Source organism: Procambarus clarkii, chromosome 2 (assembly GCF_040958095.1).
Source record: "Procambarus clarkii isolate CNS0578487 chromosome 2, FALCON_Pclarkii_2.0, whole genome shotgun sequence".
Lineage (NCBI taxonomy): Eukaryota > Metazoa > Arthropoda > Malacostraca > Decapoda > Cambaridae > Procambarus > Procambarus clarkii.
The window spans coordinates 40,071,064-40,093,641 of record NC_091151.1 but is presented as its reverse complement, the minus strand read 5'-3'; the positions used below and the strand labels follow the sequence as shown (position 1 = coordinate 40,093,641).

Below are 22,578 nucleotides of genomic sequence, written 5' to 3'. Positions count from 1 at the left end.
TGTGACACATCTTCAAATTATAACATAGTTAGGGCAGGGACCATGGTGTGTGTCTCACTATCATCGAGTGACTACGTGCTATAAGAGAAAAGAACAAACAATCCTCTCAACACCACTTAGTGATAATTACTTTTCCTTGCAATACCAGTGTTCACCTTCATTGCACTAATTCTGAATAAGTAATGAGCAGCTACACCGTCCACCACCGGATGGTAGAACTAGTAACCCTAAAAGAGCTGAGGGAGCCAGCAACCTCATTTATCCCTTAAAGTGTGATCATCCTCAACGTTTACAAAATTATAGCAAGATAACAAATCTTCATATGCATATACACCTGTTGCATTTTACCAATGTGAATGAGCAGGTAGACATACCCGGTAATTCATTTTGTCAGGGGCAGGAAGCCCGTGTATATATACTGTATATACACACCTTATGCTTGTATCGAGGTCCCCCCCAAAGCAAAACTACTGACTTAGAGATGCAACCCTACAACAATTGTCCAACTTCAAGTACAGTACCTATTTACTGATAGGTAAACAGAAGCATTAGGTGAAAGGAAAGATACCCAACTATTTCTGTCCCGCACAGGAATTGAACTCGGGAGCCCCGATTGCAAGTCGAGAACAAAGTTAACTATAATACAAGACCCAAAATACAGTACATACTGTACACGAGATTATCATCAGCCTACTACTGAATCTAGGCCACTCAATCTATATCTCCATTTTTTATATCTTCAGTGTCTTTGTTCAGCTAGTTTCTTTAAACACATTTGTGAAATCTATGTATTTTGCGTAATTTTCCCATGTCTTCAACATCACATGTATTCCTATCTATTTTATTACAATCCTAAACTATTTTATTTCACTGGTAGTCTAGTCTACTGGTAGCCGTATTTGTATAGAGCCTTCCCTTTGTCACATTATTTGGTAAGCCTTAAAAACAAATTTTGGTACTAAAAAAAATTTTGAAGTCTGGTCCAAACAGTGCACAGATATTGTAGTAAGATAAGCATAAACACAACTTCACACCACATATAAAAAAAGGAATCAGAAATATGTTTACCTGAAATATGTTTGGGCATTTATCAGTAACTACATGTACTTTAGATAAAAATTGTCATCCACACTTCCATGGAAATAAATATCAAGACTGCTCATAGCCCAGTCAATAGAGGATCAGCCTCACACACGTGGGGTCCATACAGCCAAGGTGAATGAAATGTACTTTGGATACTTTAGAATATGGAAAAATTTATAACTGTATCTGTGAGTAAACATGTACTAAATTTGATTACTGAAAGAGAAAGGTAAACACAAGTAGGGTAATTAACTAATGAACATGATCCTACCTGATTCATAGGTTTTAGAACATGGTTCTTGTATTTCATGTACTACATCTGCAAGAGCCATCCCATATGCTGAAAGAATCCCAGCATATTTGTGGATCATTACAGTCTGCATTCCCAGTGCTCGTGCCACAGCACACGCATGCTGGCCACCAGCTCCGCCAAATACAGCTAGCACGTGATGTGATGTGTCATGTCCCTTTGCCTGAGATTAGACACACAGTGCACTGCTTTAACTTTAAAATAATTATCTAGAAATATACAAACAACTAGCCCTATCCCCCATTACTTTTGTAAATAAGCAAATTTAAATGCCTTCTATCTATTTATACAGTATTCTAGCAATACAGTACAGCATTTTGATGTCTTTTGTATTGAACTTGCACGTGTGTAGACAAAAATAAATTTAGGTATAAATACCCTGAAGTCGGTATTTAGCTTTTCATTCCCATTTAAACAAAATATTTAGTACAGACAGTTCTTCCAAACAGATTCACTTTGTAAATTTAATTAATGTTTTATTAGCTAAATTATAATTATAATTTATCATCAAGAAGTAGATGTCACACTAGCTAAAATAGTAAACCACAGAAGCATCAAACCTCTCAACACATGAAAAATTTTCATTAACTAATGGCTGAAATGTAAGACATGTTGATAGATTGCACATGAAAGATATAATTTGATATTGTTCATTCCAAACTATTTTGTTGTTCTAATAGTTTTGAAACAAAGTTATAGGTTCAGGACACTACTCCTCATTCTTCATATGTAGATGACCCGGCAATACATTGCAGGGATCAGGATCTAACAACCACACACAGCCATATCTAGTTATGATGGAAATTAGCAAATGGGCAAATACCATCTGGAACAACTCATTCCACTGAGCCCAGCATATACTGTACACATACTGAGAGATCAGAAACCTCACTTGGTACAGATAGTGTGGTGCTGTCTAAAAAACTGTTGCATAGTGCTGAACTCCTTCCACCTGCTTCTCTATTTACTGCTTTTGAATTCATTTGCAGTACACCCAAATGATAACTTCAAAACAGTTCACTAGTTCAAAACACCACACTAATGGATCTTGGCAATTATCAAGGCTCAAGTAAATGAACAAGTGCTCCTCTGCAGTGGAGTCCAAGAAATGTGTAAGTACTGTACTTCATTCATAATGATGTACTGCCAGGAATCTTAGCAAAATATCCCAAATTTGCTTACTGTAGGTGCAGCCTCCACATGACTTTAAAGCTGCCGCGCAGTTGGATGGGTGTGGAACAAGACTGTGTGACACCATAGATGTAAAGTGCCTTGTACAGTGACTTGTGAGCCTCTTGTTGAATCACTTGTGATATAAAAAGATTATTGATATATGTATTTGTGTACATATATGTGTAAGTAATATTAAAAATTGTGTAACTTCACAAGACTGTCACTTGCTTAGCTAAATGAACTATGGGGTTCAGTTTCTGAATTGATTAGGTGCCTCTGTAATCCTTTCCACCACCGCCCATAGGATGGGAATGGGGTGCATAATAAAGAAATAAATTGAAAAATGAATGCCATAGAAAGGGGTAAGGAAGAGGCCTTTGTCTGCAGAAGGCAAGTGTCTTCCAGATGCCTGGAGTTGGCTGTTTTTGACAATATTAACCAGTGCATCACCATATGGTAGCTACTGAGCAAGTTGCCCAGTAAAGAAGTGCCTTAATGAACTTTTACTGCTTCCCATCTTAATAAAATATCAAATATATGTAAGATTATAATATCTCATCATGTCTTTTTCCTTCAAACCTTAATCAATTTCATTTCATTATCAGTAACATCAATCAACATACATACCTGTGTGAGAGCTCTGATTGGTCGACACATGGCTTCATTAGCAACACGAATGAAGCCCATTGCTATTTCCTCTATACCAAGACTTTTCTTAATATCAGAGTCATAGCTATTCACCTAGAATGAAAGATTATGAATATCATTACCAATGTAGCAAAATCATTAGGTATACTACTACTATGGGGATTCGTAGCAAAGAAAGAAAAAGTAGACTGGTTTATATAATGAGAAGTCTGTTAAATATATAACTAAGAGTTGCTAGTGTAGAATATTTTTCCATGTATTGCATTGTATGGCGACAGTTAAAATATTCTAGACGCTGTACCTTGTTCCATTTGGGTACATCATCCATAAAGAATTTTGAAGAATCATCCAAAAGCATTTCATACCATTTTAAGCAAGAAAAGATTTCTTACCTGATCGGCCAATTTTTTGAAAGCTTCCATTGAACTTTCTTTATCAAGTGGTTCATTTTCTTTGGGACCAAATATCTTTGGGAAGTATTGTGGTAAGAGCCGACCCAAAACCAGATTTGCATCAGTAACAGCTAATAAACCACCCTTTTTGTAGCATACTGGACCTGAAGACCACAATTAAATAGTTTTGAAAAAATCAAAGATCCATATTTATAAGCAGATATTTAATTAGTATACATATTTGTGTATAAACAAAAGAAATGCCTCAAGTTGATCAGCTCAAGTCCCTGAGAACAAGAACCACAAAAGTAGTGGTAGGAGAGAGGAATTTAATATTCTTCTTAGGGGATAGTCTTAAAAACAACAATGATGTCATGATAAACATTAAAATGAACAACTTTCTTTTGAATTCAATACAACAGTACTCTAAATAGACAAATGAAACTTTAATATAGCTGAAGTATCTGAAAGTGAAAGCTCCTCCTAGCATTGATGGAATCCCAATATTTTCAGAGGCACTCTATCACAGTTTTAGAAATGTTGGGGTTCTAAGTCAAATAAGATATTGGTTGGCATTAGAAGATAAATAAAATAAATATTACAGTAATAGTAATAATTAATTAACAAGCATTTCTTTAGTGCATGTAGATATACACAAAGCCCAGAGAAAAAAAAAAGCAAAATAATATGAGTGTTAACCTTAAGCTGTGTAATACTCACATAGGCAATGGGAGTAACCTGCACTACAATGCGCTCATCATACATAGGCGATTGAGGGTCCAGCGCACGATTTAAATGTCCGGCGGCTACACAGGGTTTACATCAGCTTCCTCAGGTCTCTTGTAAACAGACGCCATTTTTGAAACAAAATCATGGGTAACATTCTCGGGTGTGAGTGTCTCAGTAATGAGTGAGCCACCAAGGCTGGCGCTCAGCATGAGCTAACAGCACTATTGTTCAGCTTGTGACCACAGCATTGCCTAAAAATGTCAAAATATATATGTAACTGCTATTATTTAGCAATGATAGTATTATAGAAGACCCCTGACTGATAAAACTGACCAGGATTCTGATAATAGCAGGATTGTGGTGATAATTAGCATTGTGCGTAGTATGGTTTGAGGTGTAATGCCGAGGGGAGGGAGGAAGGTAGCTTCGTCTACTGACTGTATGTGGCCACCCTTTATTGTTTGCACTCACCATACCAGCTTAGTGGTTCACTATGGTGAACACAAATGTAGATACTTATATATAATATGTGCATTAGTGTAATAACAGCAAAAGTAGTATCTTGGGAGGAGCCATTTTGGTGAGGGAGGTGGAGTCATCTGCATGACTTGTCAACCTGTGTAAGGGTGGCCACTATGCTCTTTGGGCACCATACCAGCTTAGTTATACAGTTATGGATAATAAAACATATAGATACTTATTACACTATATATACACATTATATATAACACCACAAACAGTATGGTTGGAGGAGGAATGTTAGTGCGTCGGGCCTTGAACGAGTGAGGGAGGGAGGCAGCATCAGGGACTGTGTGGCGACCTCTGTTATTGTCTGAACTCACCATACCAGCTTAGTTGTACAGTTATGGTGAGCAAAACATATAGATACTAATATATAACATATGTATATAGTGAATAAAACCAAAAACAGTATGGTGGGAGGAGGAGTGTTAGCGAGTGAGGAGTTGGTGATAGAGGGAAGGTGGCGGCGTTTGCTGGCTAGCGTGTGGTGGCTACTCATCGTTGTTACGACTTACCATACCAACTTAAGAGTTCATTATGGTGAACAAGACATGCAGATACTTATATAAAACCTGTGTGTATATAGTGTAATTACAGCAAAACTATCTGTTTATTGTTTTATGAACATAATTGAATCGCTCATATGTACACCATAATTTTGAGTACAGAAATGATTCAAACATTTTATTATATAAATATATCACACTACACACTATTTAATAAATATTACTGCAAAAAGCTAGGAAAAATCAATCATTGAAATAATTATAATTAGGTATTAATATCTTTGTGGCAACTCCCGCCTGACAGCTTGGGCAGAGGAGACTGCCTCCGACGCTTGCTGTCAACACCTACATTTTGACAGACTGTCTTGCCCTATTGCGGCAAAAATACGTCACCTACGATTTTTTTTTTCCGTGTGGTCAGGGAACATAACACTTTTGTAAGACTAAAAATAACTGTGGAATTTTTTTGTTGCACCTGGTGGTGTTGAAGGCATTTAAGCCCATAGCAGCATAAGAGTTAAAGATACAATAATAAGAATTAACTCTCTAGTCTATTCATTGTATCATTCACAATACAAAGTGTAGCCAAGCATCAACACACCATAGCATCACTCATAGCAGCAACTCCAATTACTTTGTAAGACTGCACAGTGCTCCTCATTAATTGATATATATATAGTAGACCCACTCCCTCTTAACAAACAGTTCCAGTGTGAAGGAGATTTTTCAGTCAACCTGCCACAATAACTTTCAAGCCCAACATAGTACCTAGAAAGGCCTAGAGACAAGGTAAATAAACTGCACAAGGAGACAAGACAAAAATAAAGCAGTCAGGCCAGAGGTTTCACCTTAGGTTCCGAGCGAATGTGAATCCGAGATTAGCACCCCCAACTTCGTGTTTTCCAAACATCCTTACAAACAACAAACTTCATGGACATAAGGAAGAAGACACTAAATTACAGATCATAACAAGCATTGTAACAAAATCCCTAGAAAAAGCAATTACACTAAAATCAACTGGGAAGAATACCCAGAAAGAAACGAAGTATTTACAGACAGTATGGTTTTCAAATGGGAAGGTCTTATATAACAAGTCCTCTTGGCTTTGACAATAGAGCAACATAAATCTTGCAAGTCGGTCGATGGCAGACATAGAATGCTTCCAACCATACGGGGGTTTCTATAGGCCATTGCTCCCCTTGTCTCATTTGAGGGGGGGGGGGCCAGGTTCTGGCTCGTAGTCCCCAGTAGGCCCACAGAACTCCACACACATGACTGATGCTAATGTCTGACATTAGCATATCAGCCTGGAAAGCTCCAGGGAGTCGACGGGGCTCCCCCCAGAAAACATAGATATTCATATAAGATTCTCAAAGATTTATTATTACTTCAGCCTGTCAAGCCAAATTTTCTCTGGAGATTCCAATTTTGGAAGACTGACCATTCACCCACTGATCATAATTAACAATACCATAAAGAAACCTTCGTATTGTGATACGTTTGGTCTCGATTGCCAAAGATACCAAAACACTATGGTTGTGGTCCCCTGTCTGAAATGCTATGTATGCTAGTGGCTATACAAGAATGTAAGAAATCTTGTATATACAGTAAATAAATAAATAAAAAAAAATTCAGTTCAGAAGTTTGGGAACTTAGTAAGATTGTACAGCATATTCATAAAAATGAATCCCACAGATTTTTCAGGTTACACGAATTGTGTATAAAGATTAATGGTTATATCTCGCCAACAATCTCACCTGGATGAGCTCCAGCAGACTCTGGCCCAACAATAAACATTCCTGAGCGAAAGAATAGCCGAGATCCACCACCAGCTGCCACAGTATTCACATCTAACTGAGTAAAATTAAATACAGTATATTATTTTATATTTACTGCTTATACCAGCTTCAAATAAATCTATATTAATACAAAAAGTAATAAAAGCAAAAGTAAAATTCAAACTTTTGATTTCCTTATGCCTTCCTCTTAATTATACCAATATTCACATCTGTACAGTATTCAATCTTTTTATAAAAATAAAAACCTTTGCAAAACTATTTTTTTTTAAGTACCAGGAGTACACACATATACAGTATCCTTGCACAGTTCCCACTTTCACGAGGTGTAGAAGCATCAGCCCATAAAAAAAAAAAGTGCTAAGAATAATGAAATGCCCCTTTCTACGAGTAGTACCACTGTGCTTATACTCTGGCCATTACTGGTCAGACTAGTCAACCAGCCTCACTCTGGAGATCAAGGATCTACCCAATACCAAGGCAAACTACCCTAAAAGCGCTGAAAGTAGGGCCCTAAAAGCACTGAAAGTAGGGCCCTAAAAGCGCTGAAAGTAGGAGCCCTTTAAACATTGAAAGTAGCCATATGGAACTCAAAATTCATCCAAGAAATTGTTCAGAGAGTGCTGAATTTCCAAAACAATATCCCTGACAACTATCAAAGAGGTATATGCAACAACTTTCTGACTTTCCCTTTGGCACCAGGAGGCAGCCTAGCCTAAACCATTTCCAGATAAGGAGAGCATCCCACTCCCGAGCCCAAACCCAACTTACTGCTACAGGGCAGGGTAGGAAAGGGGAGCTACTGGCAGTGCTTAAGAAAGGGAGCATTTTATTACAATCAGTGCTCTATTTCTGGACAGCCCCACCAGTAGCTTCTCTGTACTTCCTCACTATGGCACCTCACTCAAAAGAAATTCATGTACATAACAAAAGATCACAAAAATTGTAATATTTAAACAAATGAAAGGAGGATGGAATTGACCAGGTCAAAAGCCCTGAACCCAGGACCCAGGTGCAACAATAGTACAAGTCTCAGACATAATGGACACAGCCCAGCACCACACACACACAGTCGATGAAGCCAAGCTAGAATTAGGAAAGATAATGCTACTAACACTCGGTTGGAGTACCAGAAATCCCAGGATCCTCATATTGCCTCAGAAATATTGAGTAATTCCATGGGCTGGCAAAGCTTAACCACATGAAAGACAAGAAAGCTGTAATAAGCAGGCTTCAATAAAAGGGCACCCTGGAATTTGGCTTCAAAAAGCGGCATCAGCAGCAAAATCGGCTGCAACCCATAAACTAGAATACTTGGCAGTTGTATGGTGTTCATGTATCAGAAATCACATCAGTTTACTAGAAAAGGTGCAAAGATGTTACTAAATGGCTCTTGGATCTAAAGAAGAACTATGAGAAGTCGCTGGATGTATTACATATACCACACCTATTAGGCACAGGAAATATATGACTATGACCAAATACAAAACATAACCAGGAATTTTTTTAAATCTGCAAAATCGATGTCACTTTGAAAGGCATGACAATCATCAAAGTCTTACTCTTCTTAGCAACAACTTAGCACGATCTGCAAACATATTCATGTAACTGAATTCTCCCTAGCAGATTATTTATATAGACAATGAACATTACTGGTACAAAAACTAAACCTTACAATACTCAACTAGTGCATTTCCCAATCTGATACATTACCTCTAATTACTTCTCTTTTTTTTCCCATTAGAGAATATTTCATGAAAGTCAGTAACATGCTTGCCACCCCATCTTTGTGTTCTAGCTTCCAGAATGGCCTCTTGTGTCGGACTGTCCAACGCCTTTTGTTTTTTTTGTTCCAGGTAGATACAGTCAGCCTAACCTTTTTTTTTTGAGAGAGAGTTCTGGGCGACTGTGTGTACTTGCCGAGTTGTACTGTACTTGCAGTCAGGTATTAACTACACAGAGAAGGCACAGCCTTGCCTTCCAAAATTTAGTTCAATGCTTCCATTTTTATGCAGTATTATTTTTTATATTTAAAGTTATGTACCGAGTTAGCTTCAATCACTTCTTCATCTAACCCACCTTCACACGTAAATATAACCCATAATAATGAGACAGACATTGCAGCCAAATTAGCGTGCAACGAAAATGAAGTTGAATTAGATCTAGGTATCCCCCATCTCTACTGTCAAAACTGTATTGGTCCAAACACTCAGGTCTGATAGGAAAGAAATTACCGACGCCCAACGACCTGAAAGTACTAATAAAAAGCTATGATTTGTTCAGATCTGAAACCTATATCTATGGGCAGCACAAAACGTCCACCAGACTGTACGACAGTGGTTGTAAGGATCAGGTTGGGTTACCGTTACCTGTGGCAGGTGGCTACAGGTGACTGATCTCCCAATCCTGAGCACTCCAGGTGCAAACTCTGTGAGCAGGAACTATGGCATGATCTCCCACACTACATCACCGAATGCCCAGTTATTAGACGTTTCAGACCAGTTGGCATGAGGTACCTGGAGCTTTGCAATTACTTTATTCACTCTCGTATTCTTGAAGATATCCTCACAGTGTACCCAAAATTTGCCAGTGCAAGCTACTAAACATATGGCCCTGTATGACAAACCATTCTGCGAGATGGGGACTTTTATTACTACTGCTACCTTATTCACTCTTGTATTGATGATATCCTCAAAATGCATCCGGAGTCTACCAGTGCAGACTGCCTTTCACATGCCTCTGTATAACTAACCATCCTGTGTGATGGGGATATTTTTTAGCATCACGTAGTTAGCTTTTTTGACACACTGTACTTCACTTCATATAGTCTAGGGTAGCTGCACAAATGCAGATGTACCTCATGTATTAAAAAAAAAAAAAAAAAAAAATCATCTAACCCATTCCAATTACTGCATTTCAAACTCTGGTGTTCGTAGTATCAAGCATTGCTTTTTTTGTTTTCCAAGTGATGCTGTTTGGAAGAGCACAATCTTACCTAAGGAAGCAACTAAGTGGACTGCTCAGAAAGCTTTTAATTATACTCAATGACTGATTTTTATTAGTTCCACAATTAGTCATTAAACATTATACAACACCTCAGTCACATACTTCTTATATGCAACTTAAAAATGAATGAATATGTATGTATGTATGTATGTATATGTGTGTATATATGTATGTGTGTGTATATATGTATGTGTGTGTATATATGTATGTGTATGTATATATGTATGTGTATGTATATATGTATATGTGTGTATATATGTATGTGTATATATGTATATATGTATGTGTATATATGTGTATATATATATATATATATATATATATATATATATATATATATATATTCTACAAAATCCTCTCACCTGTGGAGCCTGAATAGTTACGCCAGCTGTTGTGCTTTCAAATACATGCTCATATTCACCAGCATAACGAGACACATCAGTAGACGTTCCTCCCATGTCAAATCCAATGACAGGTTGGCAACCAAGATCCTTATAACTGGTCATAGCATAGCCAACAACACCACCCGCAGGTCCCGAGAGAATAGCTCGAGACCCAATGAACCTGCGGAACAAAAGTACCGAATTTGTTGTAATTTTGGGCTCGGATGAATACCAAATAAAATTCTGCAAAACATTGCTAAACACAACTGTGTGTATTTGATAATGCAGTAGTAACAAACGGTAATTTGCCCACAAACATATCATTTTTCAGAAATGAAGCAATTCTTGCTCTAAGTATGCCCTCTTTAATTTGCTATTTTATTTTATATATAGAAGTCTCTTATATGTAAAGAGACTTCACTAATTACACACAGAAATCACAATAGTGTGATGAATCAAATGAACAAATCCATAAGGGCTGTGATGAGGGTTCAAACCTACGTCCGAGAGGATCCCAGAAGCGCCATAATCGACTGTGTCACGACATGGTTAAAAGAATTGCAACCAGGAGTTCTACTGCCCTCACACAGATCCTGCAGAGTGAGTGAGTGAGTGAGTGTGAGAGTGAGAGTGAGAGTGAGTGTGAGCGAGTGTGTAATGAAGTAAGGGCAAAGAGGTAGAACAGCTTATTGACAGATCCTGGGTGCATGGGGGAATTGTGTGAAACCCTGGTTTGTCTCGAAGAGACCGCAGGATTTGTGTGAGGGAAGTAGAACTCCCGGTTGCAATTCTTTTAACCATGTCGTGGCACAGTCGATTAACCACTGGACTGCGCAACGCACCTGCAGGCGCTCGACGGTGGGTGCACAACGCGCCTCTGGGATCTTATCAGTGAATCAATGTTAGCCACAGCACAACAGCATTATTTCATCCATCTAGGAATCTTCAAACGACTTCATATGTTACTTTACAAAATAAACTTTTGGTCAATTATTCATTTACAGGATTTAGTGACCAGGATTGTGATAATAGTAGGATTGTGGTGATAATTAGCACTGTGCGTATTATTGTGGGAGAGGAAGTTTGGTGAGGGAGGGAGGGAGGGAATCCAGATAGCATCACTGTGTATGGCAGCCACTCTTGTTTTGCTCACCATACTAGCTTAGTGGTTCACTATGGTGAACACACACGTACATGGGTATATACAGTGTGTGTATATAGTGTAATAACGGCAACAGCAGCATGCTGGGAGGAGCCATTTTGGTGAGGGAGGTGGCGTCGTATTCATAGCGTAGTCTGCTGGCTGCTGTGTGATTTCTCATGCAGTGTATGGTGGCCACAATACCGGCTTACTTGCATAGTTATGATGAATAAAACATGTAGATATGTATACATAACGTGTGTAAATAGTGTAATGAAAACAATAACAGTATGGTGGGAGAAGCAATGTTGGCGAGTAAGGTGTAAGGAGTAAGCTAGGTGTTGGAGGAGTGAGGGAGGGCTGGCTGGGTGTGGCAGCTCACACTCGCAGTGTTCTGAGTGTGTTGATGGTAAATGTATATAGTGTGATAGTGTATAGTGTGTAAATATGTTGTAAATATACATAAAAGAACATGAAACATTGGATATACGAGCAATATGTGTGGACACATTTGAGACACATAACACAGTGTCTTGGGACAGTATGGATGTTCTACTGCCATAATATTGTGTATGTGTTCACCCACCCATATATTTAGATAATATATATATCCTTACCTATTCATCTGTGTTAGTCCTCCATCACTTTGCATGAAAAGAACATTGACTCCTTTTAAATGATTCTTGAAACCAGCAGAAAATCCCTGTCATAAAAAAATATAGTAAATTTTGGTTATCATTAAAATATAAATTGGTCCATCTAAATAGTTATTCAAAATATGTTTTGTGAATTTATAATTAAAATATTATATAAAGTCAGGCATGTCAAACTGAGGGTCCCCCGCAGGCCATATGGGTCACATTTATGTTACCATGAGGGCCACACACAACAACTAATTAAAGTGTTTAATAAAAATTATTGCAGAATATTTTTCTATTATATTATATAACAAATTACAGAATCCTTTGTGCAGGCCACAGGTGTGCTTCCAAAAGGTAGCATGCAGCCCGCAAACCGCATGTTTGACATGGTTGCTGTAATCTAAAACTAAAATGTTTCCTTACTAGTAAAGCAAGCAATTATCAGAAGAAAACACTAAGCCACTATGGCTATACAGTACAGTATTGTATTTGCACAAATGTAATTGTAAAAAAATATTGAAATGCTATATTTTTGTTTGTGTACATAAAGTACATGTGTTTATATATACATGCTCTTGCGAATTTATGTTTGTGGGGAGGGCACGTTATTGCACATAAAATGCGTTCAAAAGGAATTACCGGAAAAATAGGCAGATGGATCTACAATTTCCTGACCAACAGAACCCAATGTGTAATAGTCAACAAAATAAAATCCAGCCCATCAACCGTGAAGAGCTCAGTCCCCCAGGGTACTGTGCTTGCTCCAGTACTTTTTCTCATCCTCATATCGGACATAGACAAGAACACAACCTATAGCACTGTATCATCCTTTGTAGATGACACTAGGATCTTCATGAGAGTAGGCAACATAGAGGACACGGCAAACCTCCAGTCAGATGTAGATCAGGTCTTTCTATGGGCTACAGAAAATAATATGGTGTTTAACGAAGATAAGTTCCAGCTCATGCGCTATGGAAAAAATGAAAATATAAAAACGGACACCACGTACAAAACTCAGGCAAATCATGACATAGAACGAAAAGGCAATGTAAAGGATCTGGGTGTATTCATGTCGGAAGACCTTACCTTTAAAGAACACAATAAAGTAGCCGTCACAACTGCAAGAAAAATGACAGGTTGGATAACAAGAACTTTTCACACTAGAGATGCTATACCGATGATGACACTTTTCAAAACACTTGTGCTCTCTAGAGTGGAGTACTGCTGCACAATGACAGCCCCTTTCAAAGCTGGAGAAATTGCCGACCTGGAGAGCGTGCAGAGATCCTATACTGCTAGAATTCACTCGGTAAAACACCTAAACTATTGGGACCGACTAAAGAGCCTAAATCTGTACTCCCTTGAGCGCAGGCAGGAGAGATATACTGTATAATAATTTACACGTGGAAAATGTTAGAGGGGCTGGCCCCAAACCTGCACACAGAAATAACATTACATGAGACCAGAAGACATGGCAGGATGTGCAGAATACCCCCGTTGAAAAGCGGAGGTGCAATAGGTACTCTGAGAGAGAACTCTATCAACATCAGAGGCCCGAGACTGTTCAACACGCTTCCGCTACACATAAGGGGCATAACTGGCCGACCCCTCACAGTGTTCAAGAGAGAACTGGATAAGCACCTCCAAAGGATACCTGATCAACCAGGCTGTGACTCATACGTCAGGCTGCGAGCAGCCGCGTCCAACAGCCTGGTTGATCAGTCCAGCAACCAGGGGGCCTGGTCGACGACCGGGCCGCGGGGACGCTAAGCCCCGGAAGCACCTCAAGGTAACCTCAAGGTAGGTCAAGGTGGGGTGCAAGTTACAGTGCTTGGGACCACTTTTTAGTTGTCAGGTGCAATGATACCTATTCCTCATTTTATTGTCATATCTACATTTGAATGTAGGAAGTCTTCACTGCCGCCTCTCCCAGATCATTCCACTAGTTTCCTACTCATAATATTAGGAATACTGTACTTCCCTTTTCCTCCGATTTCTGTTTCCTATCACTTAATTTTTAATTATCAGGGAGGGAAAGCACCAAGCCATTATGACTTTATAGCACTGAGAAGGGGTCAGGATAAGGATTTGGGATGGGACGGAGGGGGAAGGAATAATGCCCAACCACTTGGAGGGTCGGGAATTGAACGTCGACCTGCAGGAAGCCAGACCATCACTCTACCGCCCAGTCCAAATGACTATCACTTAAATCTCAAACCACTAAAGTGCTCCTCCTCAAACTGTCATAAAATTGAACTTCTATAGCCAAGACAAGCAGCAAAATATGCTACCATATCCCACATGACCAGAGCAAGTATTGTAACTTGAGGAAAGCTTGAACTGATTGAACTGCATTACAGATGATACGAACAAATCTTTAAGGAAGTACAGTACCTATGAAAAGTCTTTTAAGAGTTGGATTGAGGTTCTCTACACTGCCTTCCTTGCACCTTATACTCTGCAGGACATTTAAAAAGATTCCCGAAACACCAGTGCCTGAACAACATATTGTCTGACTGTTCATGATAGAGTACAGCTTTAAGACAAATTTATAACAATCTATTTAACAAGTGGTTAACCTCAAAGTAGACAAAATACCAAGTAATGCAGAAACAATACAATTTAAGACTGACAATCTTTAATTGGTAACATCTGCTATTCAGCAAAGAGTGAATATGACTAACAAGAAGTAATCAATGACAAAGCTTTAGGCATACAGTCAGAAGACTTCTGCTACTCAACACTCCAAAGTGTAAACAATAATTAAAAGAAGTACAATCCATTTCTCCCACAGTTGTATTTCCGTGACTAAATGAGACTAAACTCTGTCAATATTAAATTATTGCTGTTGCAAAGTACCATATATACCATATTTAAAAGGATTACTGTGCCATTTTCTAAATGGTTGAAATCAATGACGATTGGAATGTTGCTTGTTTACAAACTGTTATTAACTACAAGCTTAGAGATACAATTTTTTGTTTAACCCATAGCCTTATATTCAGCTTTTTATTTGCAGAATAATTCTGGTAATATACAATGCAAGATATGTAAACCTTATTGATTTTGTAGTACAGTAGTAATGCTGCTATCACTTATAGATACTATTTCATATATGAATAATAATATATTAAATATCTTAAAAAAATGTCTATGAATACAATAAGTATAACAAGTGATGACCTACACACATTAATTTAGTGGTAGTAGTATATAATCTTCTTGATTTTGTGCCTTCTCTTGATAATTACATACAAACATACATACACATTAAATAATTACACATATAATAGCTCAAGCATATTAGGAAGTAAGAACAAGACAAGTAATAACCTTCAAATAAGATCTGATGTGGGGTGTAAGGTAAGCATCAGAGCAAGCAGTGAAGCCACGAGGGACCACCTTCACCATAGGAATGACGTGAGAGGAGAGTGACACGTGACTGAAACCCAATTCATTAGCAATGGCCCCAACTCTTTCCTCGTGATCCTTATACCTGAAAACAAATTAATAATGTACATTTGTAAATAAGCATGAAAGCTGCAATAGTCTATTGATTTTAATATCTTATTTTCAGTTACTGTATATACATTTGATTCATTACAAATTCTAAACACACAAATCAATCAATCAATCAAATACAAGAAAATGTGGTAGTGGTATATAGTTGGTGTGCACATTTAGAATTTGCAGACTTTATAAGTCTTTATTTAAATGTGATCAGCATTTCAAGAAAGTCTTAGGGCTAAGAGAAGAAGAGATTGAACGAGTTTTTGTTTAAAATGTCACATTATGTATTAACATTGCTATACATAACATTTGTTGATAAATATTATAATACAAGTATTGATAAAAGAATAAAAGTTATTTATCATTTTGTAAGTTTCAGAAAAAAAATTTGGTTAGTTTCTTCACAAGAAAATGGGTTATAGTTACTGCATAAAAAATTAATTTAATAAACAAGAAAGAAATTCATGTATCAATGGAATGATAACGCTGCAGTATAAAGCACCCGGAAAGAACACACACACAAAATTAATGAACATGTTTCAAAGAAGGCACTCCAGGTGTTTGTAAAAAAAGAACAAAAAATAATGCTGATTATGTAATTACTAAATTGTTAAGACAAGATTAAATCACAAATATTCTATCTCTTCCTGTAAAACTTTCAATACCATTCAGACGATAGTAAAAAAATAAGCCAATTTCAGTGAAGATAATATTCAATTATAAATAAAAACGAAGTTGGACATACGAGGAGGGCTCTTCAGCTATTTTAAGAGCAGTTTACTATGATCACATTGTAAGAGACTCGAAAGTAGATATTTTATAAAATAATTAAAAATATTTAATGCTTTGCATCATTATTTATGAAGCTTCAACCATAGCTAGCAAATTGGAGCTCAATTATTTGTTTAAGGTTGAAACCTGTGACATTTCACCTAAAATTGTCCTCGATTTGATCAAGTTGGAAACCCAAGATGCTGAAACTTTATAGATAAATCTGTTAAAAGTTTACATTTAATTTCAGAGACCCCACTCCAACACCCCAAATGTTGCCAAGAAATAACTACACGGCCGATGATACATATAACACTTACATGTAAGAATGTATTAACACTACTGCTAGAGACCTAATGCCCTTTTGTAAAATTTCTTTTAAATCTTCTTGGAGCTTAGCCTCATCCAGCTCTTTTGTTATCAGCATTTCATCACCAGTTGATCCCTTGGTCAAACTCCAGTTATTATCAAGAGCTTCACCTTTACTCGTGTCTTGCCGTGGTACCACTCGTTCACGCACTTCAATCACTTCCTCATAAAGAACGTCAGGACACACTATTTCCTGCAAAAATATTGCACTACAGTAAAGTCAAGTCCTGAATAGTTCCTACATATATGGTCTATAGTCACCATGGTGTCACTAAGACCCCATGATAAACCTAATTCTTAAAATGTTTGGCAAGGTGTTATATTCTTACGTCTTGCTTTATTTCAACAATTCAATAAATATTGATCAAACTTTTCAGCGAATCAGATCATGTGGCAAAATGACTGGACAGACAACAATCCGAGGTTTCCTTTGATATCCTCCACTATTCCCATTTTCCTTCATCAGTCTTAATTTTTTCTTCCATTATGATGCTTCTTTTCTGTCCTATCTTTCATTTCCCAATTTAAGTAGCAATATAGCTCAAGAGTAAATTACATCTTAATAAAGATCAGATAAAATTGTATCTATGGTCTTTTAAAAAAAAAATTGGAGACAACCATCAAAACTACAGTACTGTGCCATATATCAGACCCTTACACAGTGTAAGAGATGCATTCCAGGAAAACTAGGTGCTACACAGAATTGCACTGCACAAGACATCTTGGGGAAGGAGAAGCTACAACTATTCTAGATTTCACTGCAAGAATATACAGTAATCCATAAAGTGCACAAAACATAACAAAAAAAAACATTTGTAGATGCTATAATGAATGAATGTAACAAAAAAGCTGTGTAAAAACACAAGAAATGTCTGCCATGCAAAATTACACTAAGGGTTAGTGCTGTCACAGAGATACACGGCTTATTAATGAAGATCACCAAACCTAAATGTCAATTTAAATTACTTAATTTAAAGTATTTGAATTTGAATTTGAATTTGGCAATACAATAGGGTACTGTACTTATGTAATTACAGTCGAATCTCAATAATACAGATTTACCCGAATTTTCCCAAAGGCCACTAATACTAGTGGCCTCAATGAAGACAGGAAGCCAGCAGCTTGTCAAAGGTGCTCTCTTTTACCCTGATGATCTTTGCCAGCTGAATTTTAAAACCCAGCAGAGTTTTGAATTTACAGCTTTGGCGGGTAGGCGGTTGTAAACCCACGGGTTTACAACCCTATGGGTGAAAAACTATCTCCTGTTTTCTGTTCTATTCTGTTCTCTGTTTAATGTTCAAGCTCAGTTTGTTGAGCTTGAACCCATTGCTCCTCGTTCATGTTACATCTGACCTTTTGAAGAAATTGACCGGATCGATATCCTCCAAATTGTTCAGTACTGCATTTTAAAGGTTTTGATAAGATCTGTCCAATCATGCCTGGTTTGCAGTGTTGTTAGCCCAGTGGCTCTTAACCGTTCCCGATATGCGAGATGATCAAGCACTGGCATGATTTTTATTGCCGGATCTTGCACCTTCTCCAGAGCACCTATTTCTTTCTGAAGACGAGGTCCCCATGCCTGGATGCAATAATCCAGGTGGGGCGCACCAGAGACTTGTACAATTGAACGACTACTTTCTTTTCCTTCAAGGTAAAGGTACGCTTGATTATTACCAGGGTTTGGTTCGCTTTTTCTTATTGCCGCTCCAACTTTTGTGCAACTTTTAATGAATGATGGATTCTGACTCCCAGGTTCTTTTCTTCATTTATCTGTTGCAAGGTTATGCTGTCAATTTGATAGTTGCGAGGTGGATTGTTGTGCCCCATATGCATGGTCTTGTATTTATCAACACTGAAAAGCATTTGCCAGTCATCTGACCATTTGTGGAGTTCGTGTAGATCTCAATATCACCTTCACTTCCCACTTTATCATAGATTTTAGTGTTATCTGCTAATTTGATGATGTGGTTTGTAATACTCTCATCTATGTCATTGATGTACATGAAAAAAGAGGTTGGCCCCAAAATGGGCCCCTGTGGCACCCCACTTAGCACATTTCCCCAGTCAAATTAATTCCCATTTAGCACGACCCTTTGTTTTCTATGTTTTACCCATTGTTTTATCCATTCCAGTATTCTCCCATTTATTCCATGTGCCTGTAATTTCCTTGCCAGTTTTTCGCGTGGAACCTTTTCAAAAGCTTCTGCAAAGTCCGTGTAAACTACATCTACCAAAACTCCTTTGTCTGAATAGCCAGTTACCGTTTCCAGAAATGTGAGCAGGTTAGTGAGGCAGGATCTATTTTTAACAAACCCATGTTTGTGTCGATTTTACGAGATTGTTCTCTGCAAGATGTACAATTCCTTCCCTTAGGATTCTCACCACGAGCTTGCAGATGTGTGATGTCAAGCTGATCGGACGGTAGTTTTCTGCCAAGCTCTTTCTGCCTTGCTTGAAAATAGGGGTAACATTTGCATGTTTCCAATCCAGGGGAAGTATCCCTTGTCCAGGGATTTTCTGAAAATAGTTTCAGTGACAAGCATAGTGCATTTTCCAGTTCCTTTACAATTTTGGATTGAAATCCATCCACATCTCGGGCTTTCGAGTCTTAGTTTGTCAATGCTCTTTCTGATTGACACATGTAATTGGTATATTCCTGAATTCATTCTCTTCACCTCTTTCAAACATTTGTGTGAGTGATGGGGTGTCGTTCAATCTTTCTGGTGTGAACACTGATGTAAAGTATTCAGAGTATTTGCTGCCATTTTATCACTGAAAAGGATGATCACAGATGATATAGATACTGCATACTGTAGTTAGGACAGTCATGCCTGAATTTTGAAATGTTGCAGATTTTCAAACACCTACCTATAAATATATTTTGCATCACTTTACTACTAATGTTTTAGTTATATTTACCCATTACAATATTCTGTTGTTGCAATATATTTACATTTATTACCTGAAGTTTACCTGGAGTTGGTTCTGAGAATTTTACTTTCCAAACCAGGCCAGGGGCATCTTGTTTTGCTGAGGTTTCAGATTCTAGGTTAATGTAGTCTATCCCTCCTATCATTGAGTATAATTTGAAAATTGCACATTAGTTGTTAAACTTCTTGAACAATGTATATATTTTAGCTTATAGTTTGGAATGAATTGTTTACCCCATTAAACATTAAAAATAAATTAACAACAAATTTTATGTTATGCCTGAAATGCTTTGCATATCAGTTAATGAATTTAATCAATATTCTGTACCTACAAACAGACCACTATCATATTCTTAGGCATATTTTCTGAATAAAATTATTATTAAGCAAGCAACAGCTGTTTAGATTAACCACCATATTCAACCAGCAACCACCTTGTTCATTGCAACCCAATTGGTCTCCTACTTCTTGCAGGAACATGTCTGCTTCTTGAACATGTCCACTTTTGTGTCATCAATATTATATTTGTTGGAAGGAGATTGAAAACCCATGGGGCCTCAAGTTCAATACAGTGTTCTCTGACTGTCTTCAGCCTCTCTACTCTTCATTGGATTTATATTCATTTCATACCATATGTTTTGCTCCAGTAGGCTATTATTCTGTTGTGCATATTTGGGATCTGGCATTCCAGCATCTTCCACGAGTATATTATTTTGTTTTAAAATAGTCCAAATAATTTAGGTACTCTACGATGTCTGTGTGTACTGTTTATAATGTTCTTTGAATTCCTTGTTTCAGAAATCTCTCCTTTGAAAGGGGAAGCGAGTGCCAAGCAGTACTCAAGGTGACTACTGCTTTTCAAAAAAAAGTGTTTTGAAAAGAGCATTGTGGTTGAATCCTTAGATTTGAAATTAGAAGGTTCTTATAAGCCACCCTATCATTTTTTCTGGCTGTTGCTATGTTTGCTCTCTTATGCTCACTAAACATTAGGTTGTCCGACATCATTATTCCCCAGATCCTCTACACGTCATTTTCTTTCAATGAGATCCGATTGAATCTTGTATTTAGTTTTTTTTTCTTCTTTCTTACACATACTGTATTTACGAGTGCAGATACAAGTTGCCCACTGTCAGAAACAAATAGACTTAAGCTTCTCAAGCCAATGACTGACCACTCTTCGAGAACCCATAACAGTTGACTAACTTCCAGGTACATTTTTTCTGCTATGTGAACAGAGGCATCATATCTAAAGAAACATGCCCAGACATTTTGCTCTGCCTGGAATCGAACCTAGGACCATTCGGTTGTGAACCGACTGTGTTATAGGTGAAGTGCATATGCATATTGTACACGAATCATTCTTTCCTAGGATATCACTAATACATTATTTTACCAACAACTTTTACAACACTTACTAAATCAAATATATTTGGTCGAGCTTGGTTACCAATATGAAGAAGATCTTTAAAGCCCTCTGTTATGGCTAAAGCCATCCTCTCTCCTTTTCGTTCCAAGAGGGCATTTGTAGCTACAGTCGTCCCCATACGTATCCAACCTATATCGTTTGTTTCTATTTGAGAAGCTCGAGGAATACTCTTTCCAGTTTCCTGAAATGCAGACGATGTGTACAGGTTTTATAAAATAAAAAAGTTTAATATAGAGTATAAATATATATAATCATCAGCTATACAGTATTACATTCTCGATACAACAGGGAAAAATACTGTACATGCCACACAAGAAGCTACAATAAAGTTATTCATTTAGTTCTCAACACCAGACAAATCAATGTGAAGTACAGTACTCCCTAAATTGTAAATTCTTCCTAGTTGCCGATTTTCCTCATTAGCCTAAGTTTTGGTTCTCACTTAAAATTCGAAAATGAAATAATTTACAGTTAAGGACAAAAATTGACTAAACCCTACAGAGCTCAATAATAAATGACCTAAACTCTTGACCAATACAATACTCTGTAATCCCTTATATAAAATATGGAAGCAGCATGTTGCTACGTGTACCAAAGTTAGTTAATAAACAAATATTGCAAGGCGAGTACTAACAGTAGCACTAAGCAGACTAACAAACAATGTTATAGCACCTGTTCAATAATCCTGCGGATGCCTTCAGTGGGGGAGTCGAGGTAGTTGGTGGGGTCGACGGAGAGCAGCTTCAGCACCCTCACTTCCCCGCTGGGACACACACCATACACGTCTGTGAAGGTCCCACCACGGTCTATGGCAAAACAAAACTTGCCTTTCATTGCCATATTTGAATGACACCTCGTGTGTAGGAAGAAACGTGGAGAGGAGAGCGACGCGAAGACTCAGTGTTCTGGGGCCGTCAGCTGCACCGGGACTGGCACCTACACAATTGTTTCGTACAACGTCAGCTCGGAGGCACAAAAAACCAGTTCGTTCACTAACAATTTTGTATACACGAGCTCTATCGTATATACATATGCGTGTAGACTGTGATGGTAGAAGTGGAAACCAGGGTAGACTGTGATGTACAAAACCACAAGGGCCGTGATGAGGGTTCGAACTTACACAGGGAATGTTCCCAGACGCGCTATAGTCAACTGTACCACTATATGGTCAAAAGAATTGCAACCTGGAGTGCTACTGCCCTCACTAGGATCCCGAAACACAACTGGAGTCTGGTAGCACAG

At 37.8% G+C, this 22,578-nt stretch overlaps 1 protein-coding gene across 1 annotated transcript in view; it reads right to left on the bottom strand.

Moving 5' to 3' along the window:
• Positions 1-22,283, bottom strand: part of LOC123762248 (5-oxoprolinase) — a 51,844-nt gene extending 29,561 nt beyond the window's left edge. The window contains exons 1-10 of the mRNA XM_045748643.2: positions 22,009-22,283; positions 21,326-21,517; positions 16,932-17,173; positions 15,664-15,826; positions 12,307-12,392; positions 10,528-10,729; positions 7,121-7,217; positions 3,607-3,770; positions 3,194-3,307; positions 1,355-1,556 (exon numbers count right to left, since the gene is read on the bottom strand). Coding sequence (XP_045604599.1) covers positions 1,355-1,556; positions 3,194-3,307; positions 3,607-3,770; positions 7,121-7,217; positions 10,528-10,729; positions 12,307-12,392; positions 15,664-15,826; positions 16,932-17,173; positions 21,326-21,517; positions 22,009-22,176 — 1,630 coding nt within the window. The 5' untranslated portion in view covers positions 22,177-22,283. The remainder of the gene's footprint in view (positions 1-1,354; positions 1,557-3,193; positions 3,308-3,606; positions 3,771-7,120; positions 7,218-10,527; positions 10,730-12,306; positions 12,393-15,663; positions 15,827-16,931; positions 17,174-21,325; positions 21,518-22,008) is intronic.
• Positions 22,284-22,578: the final 295 nt, after the last annotated feature.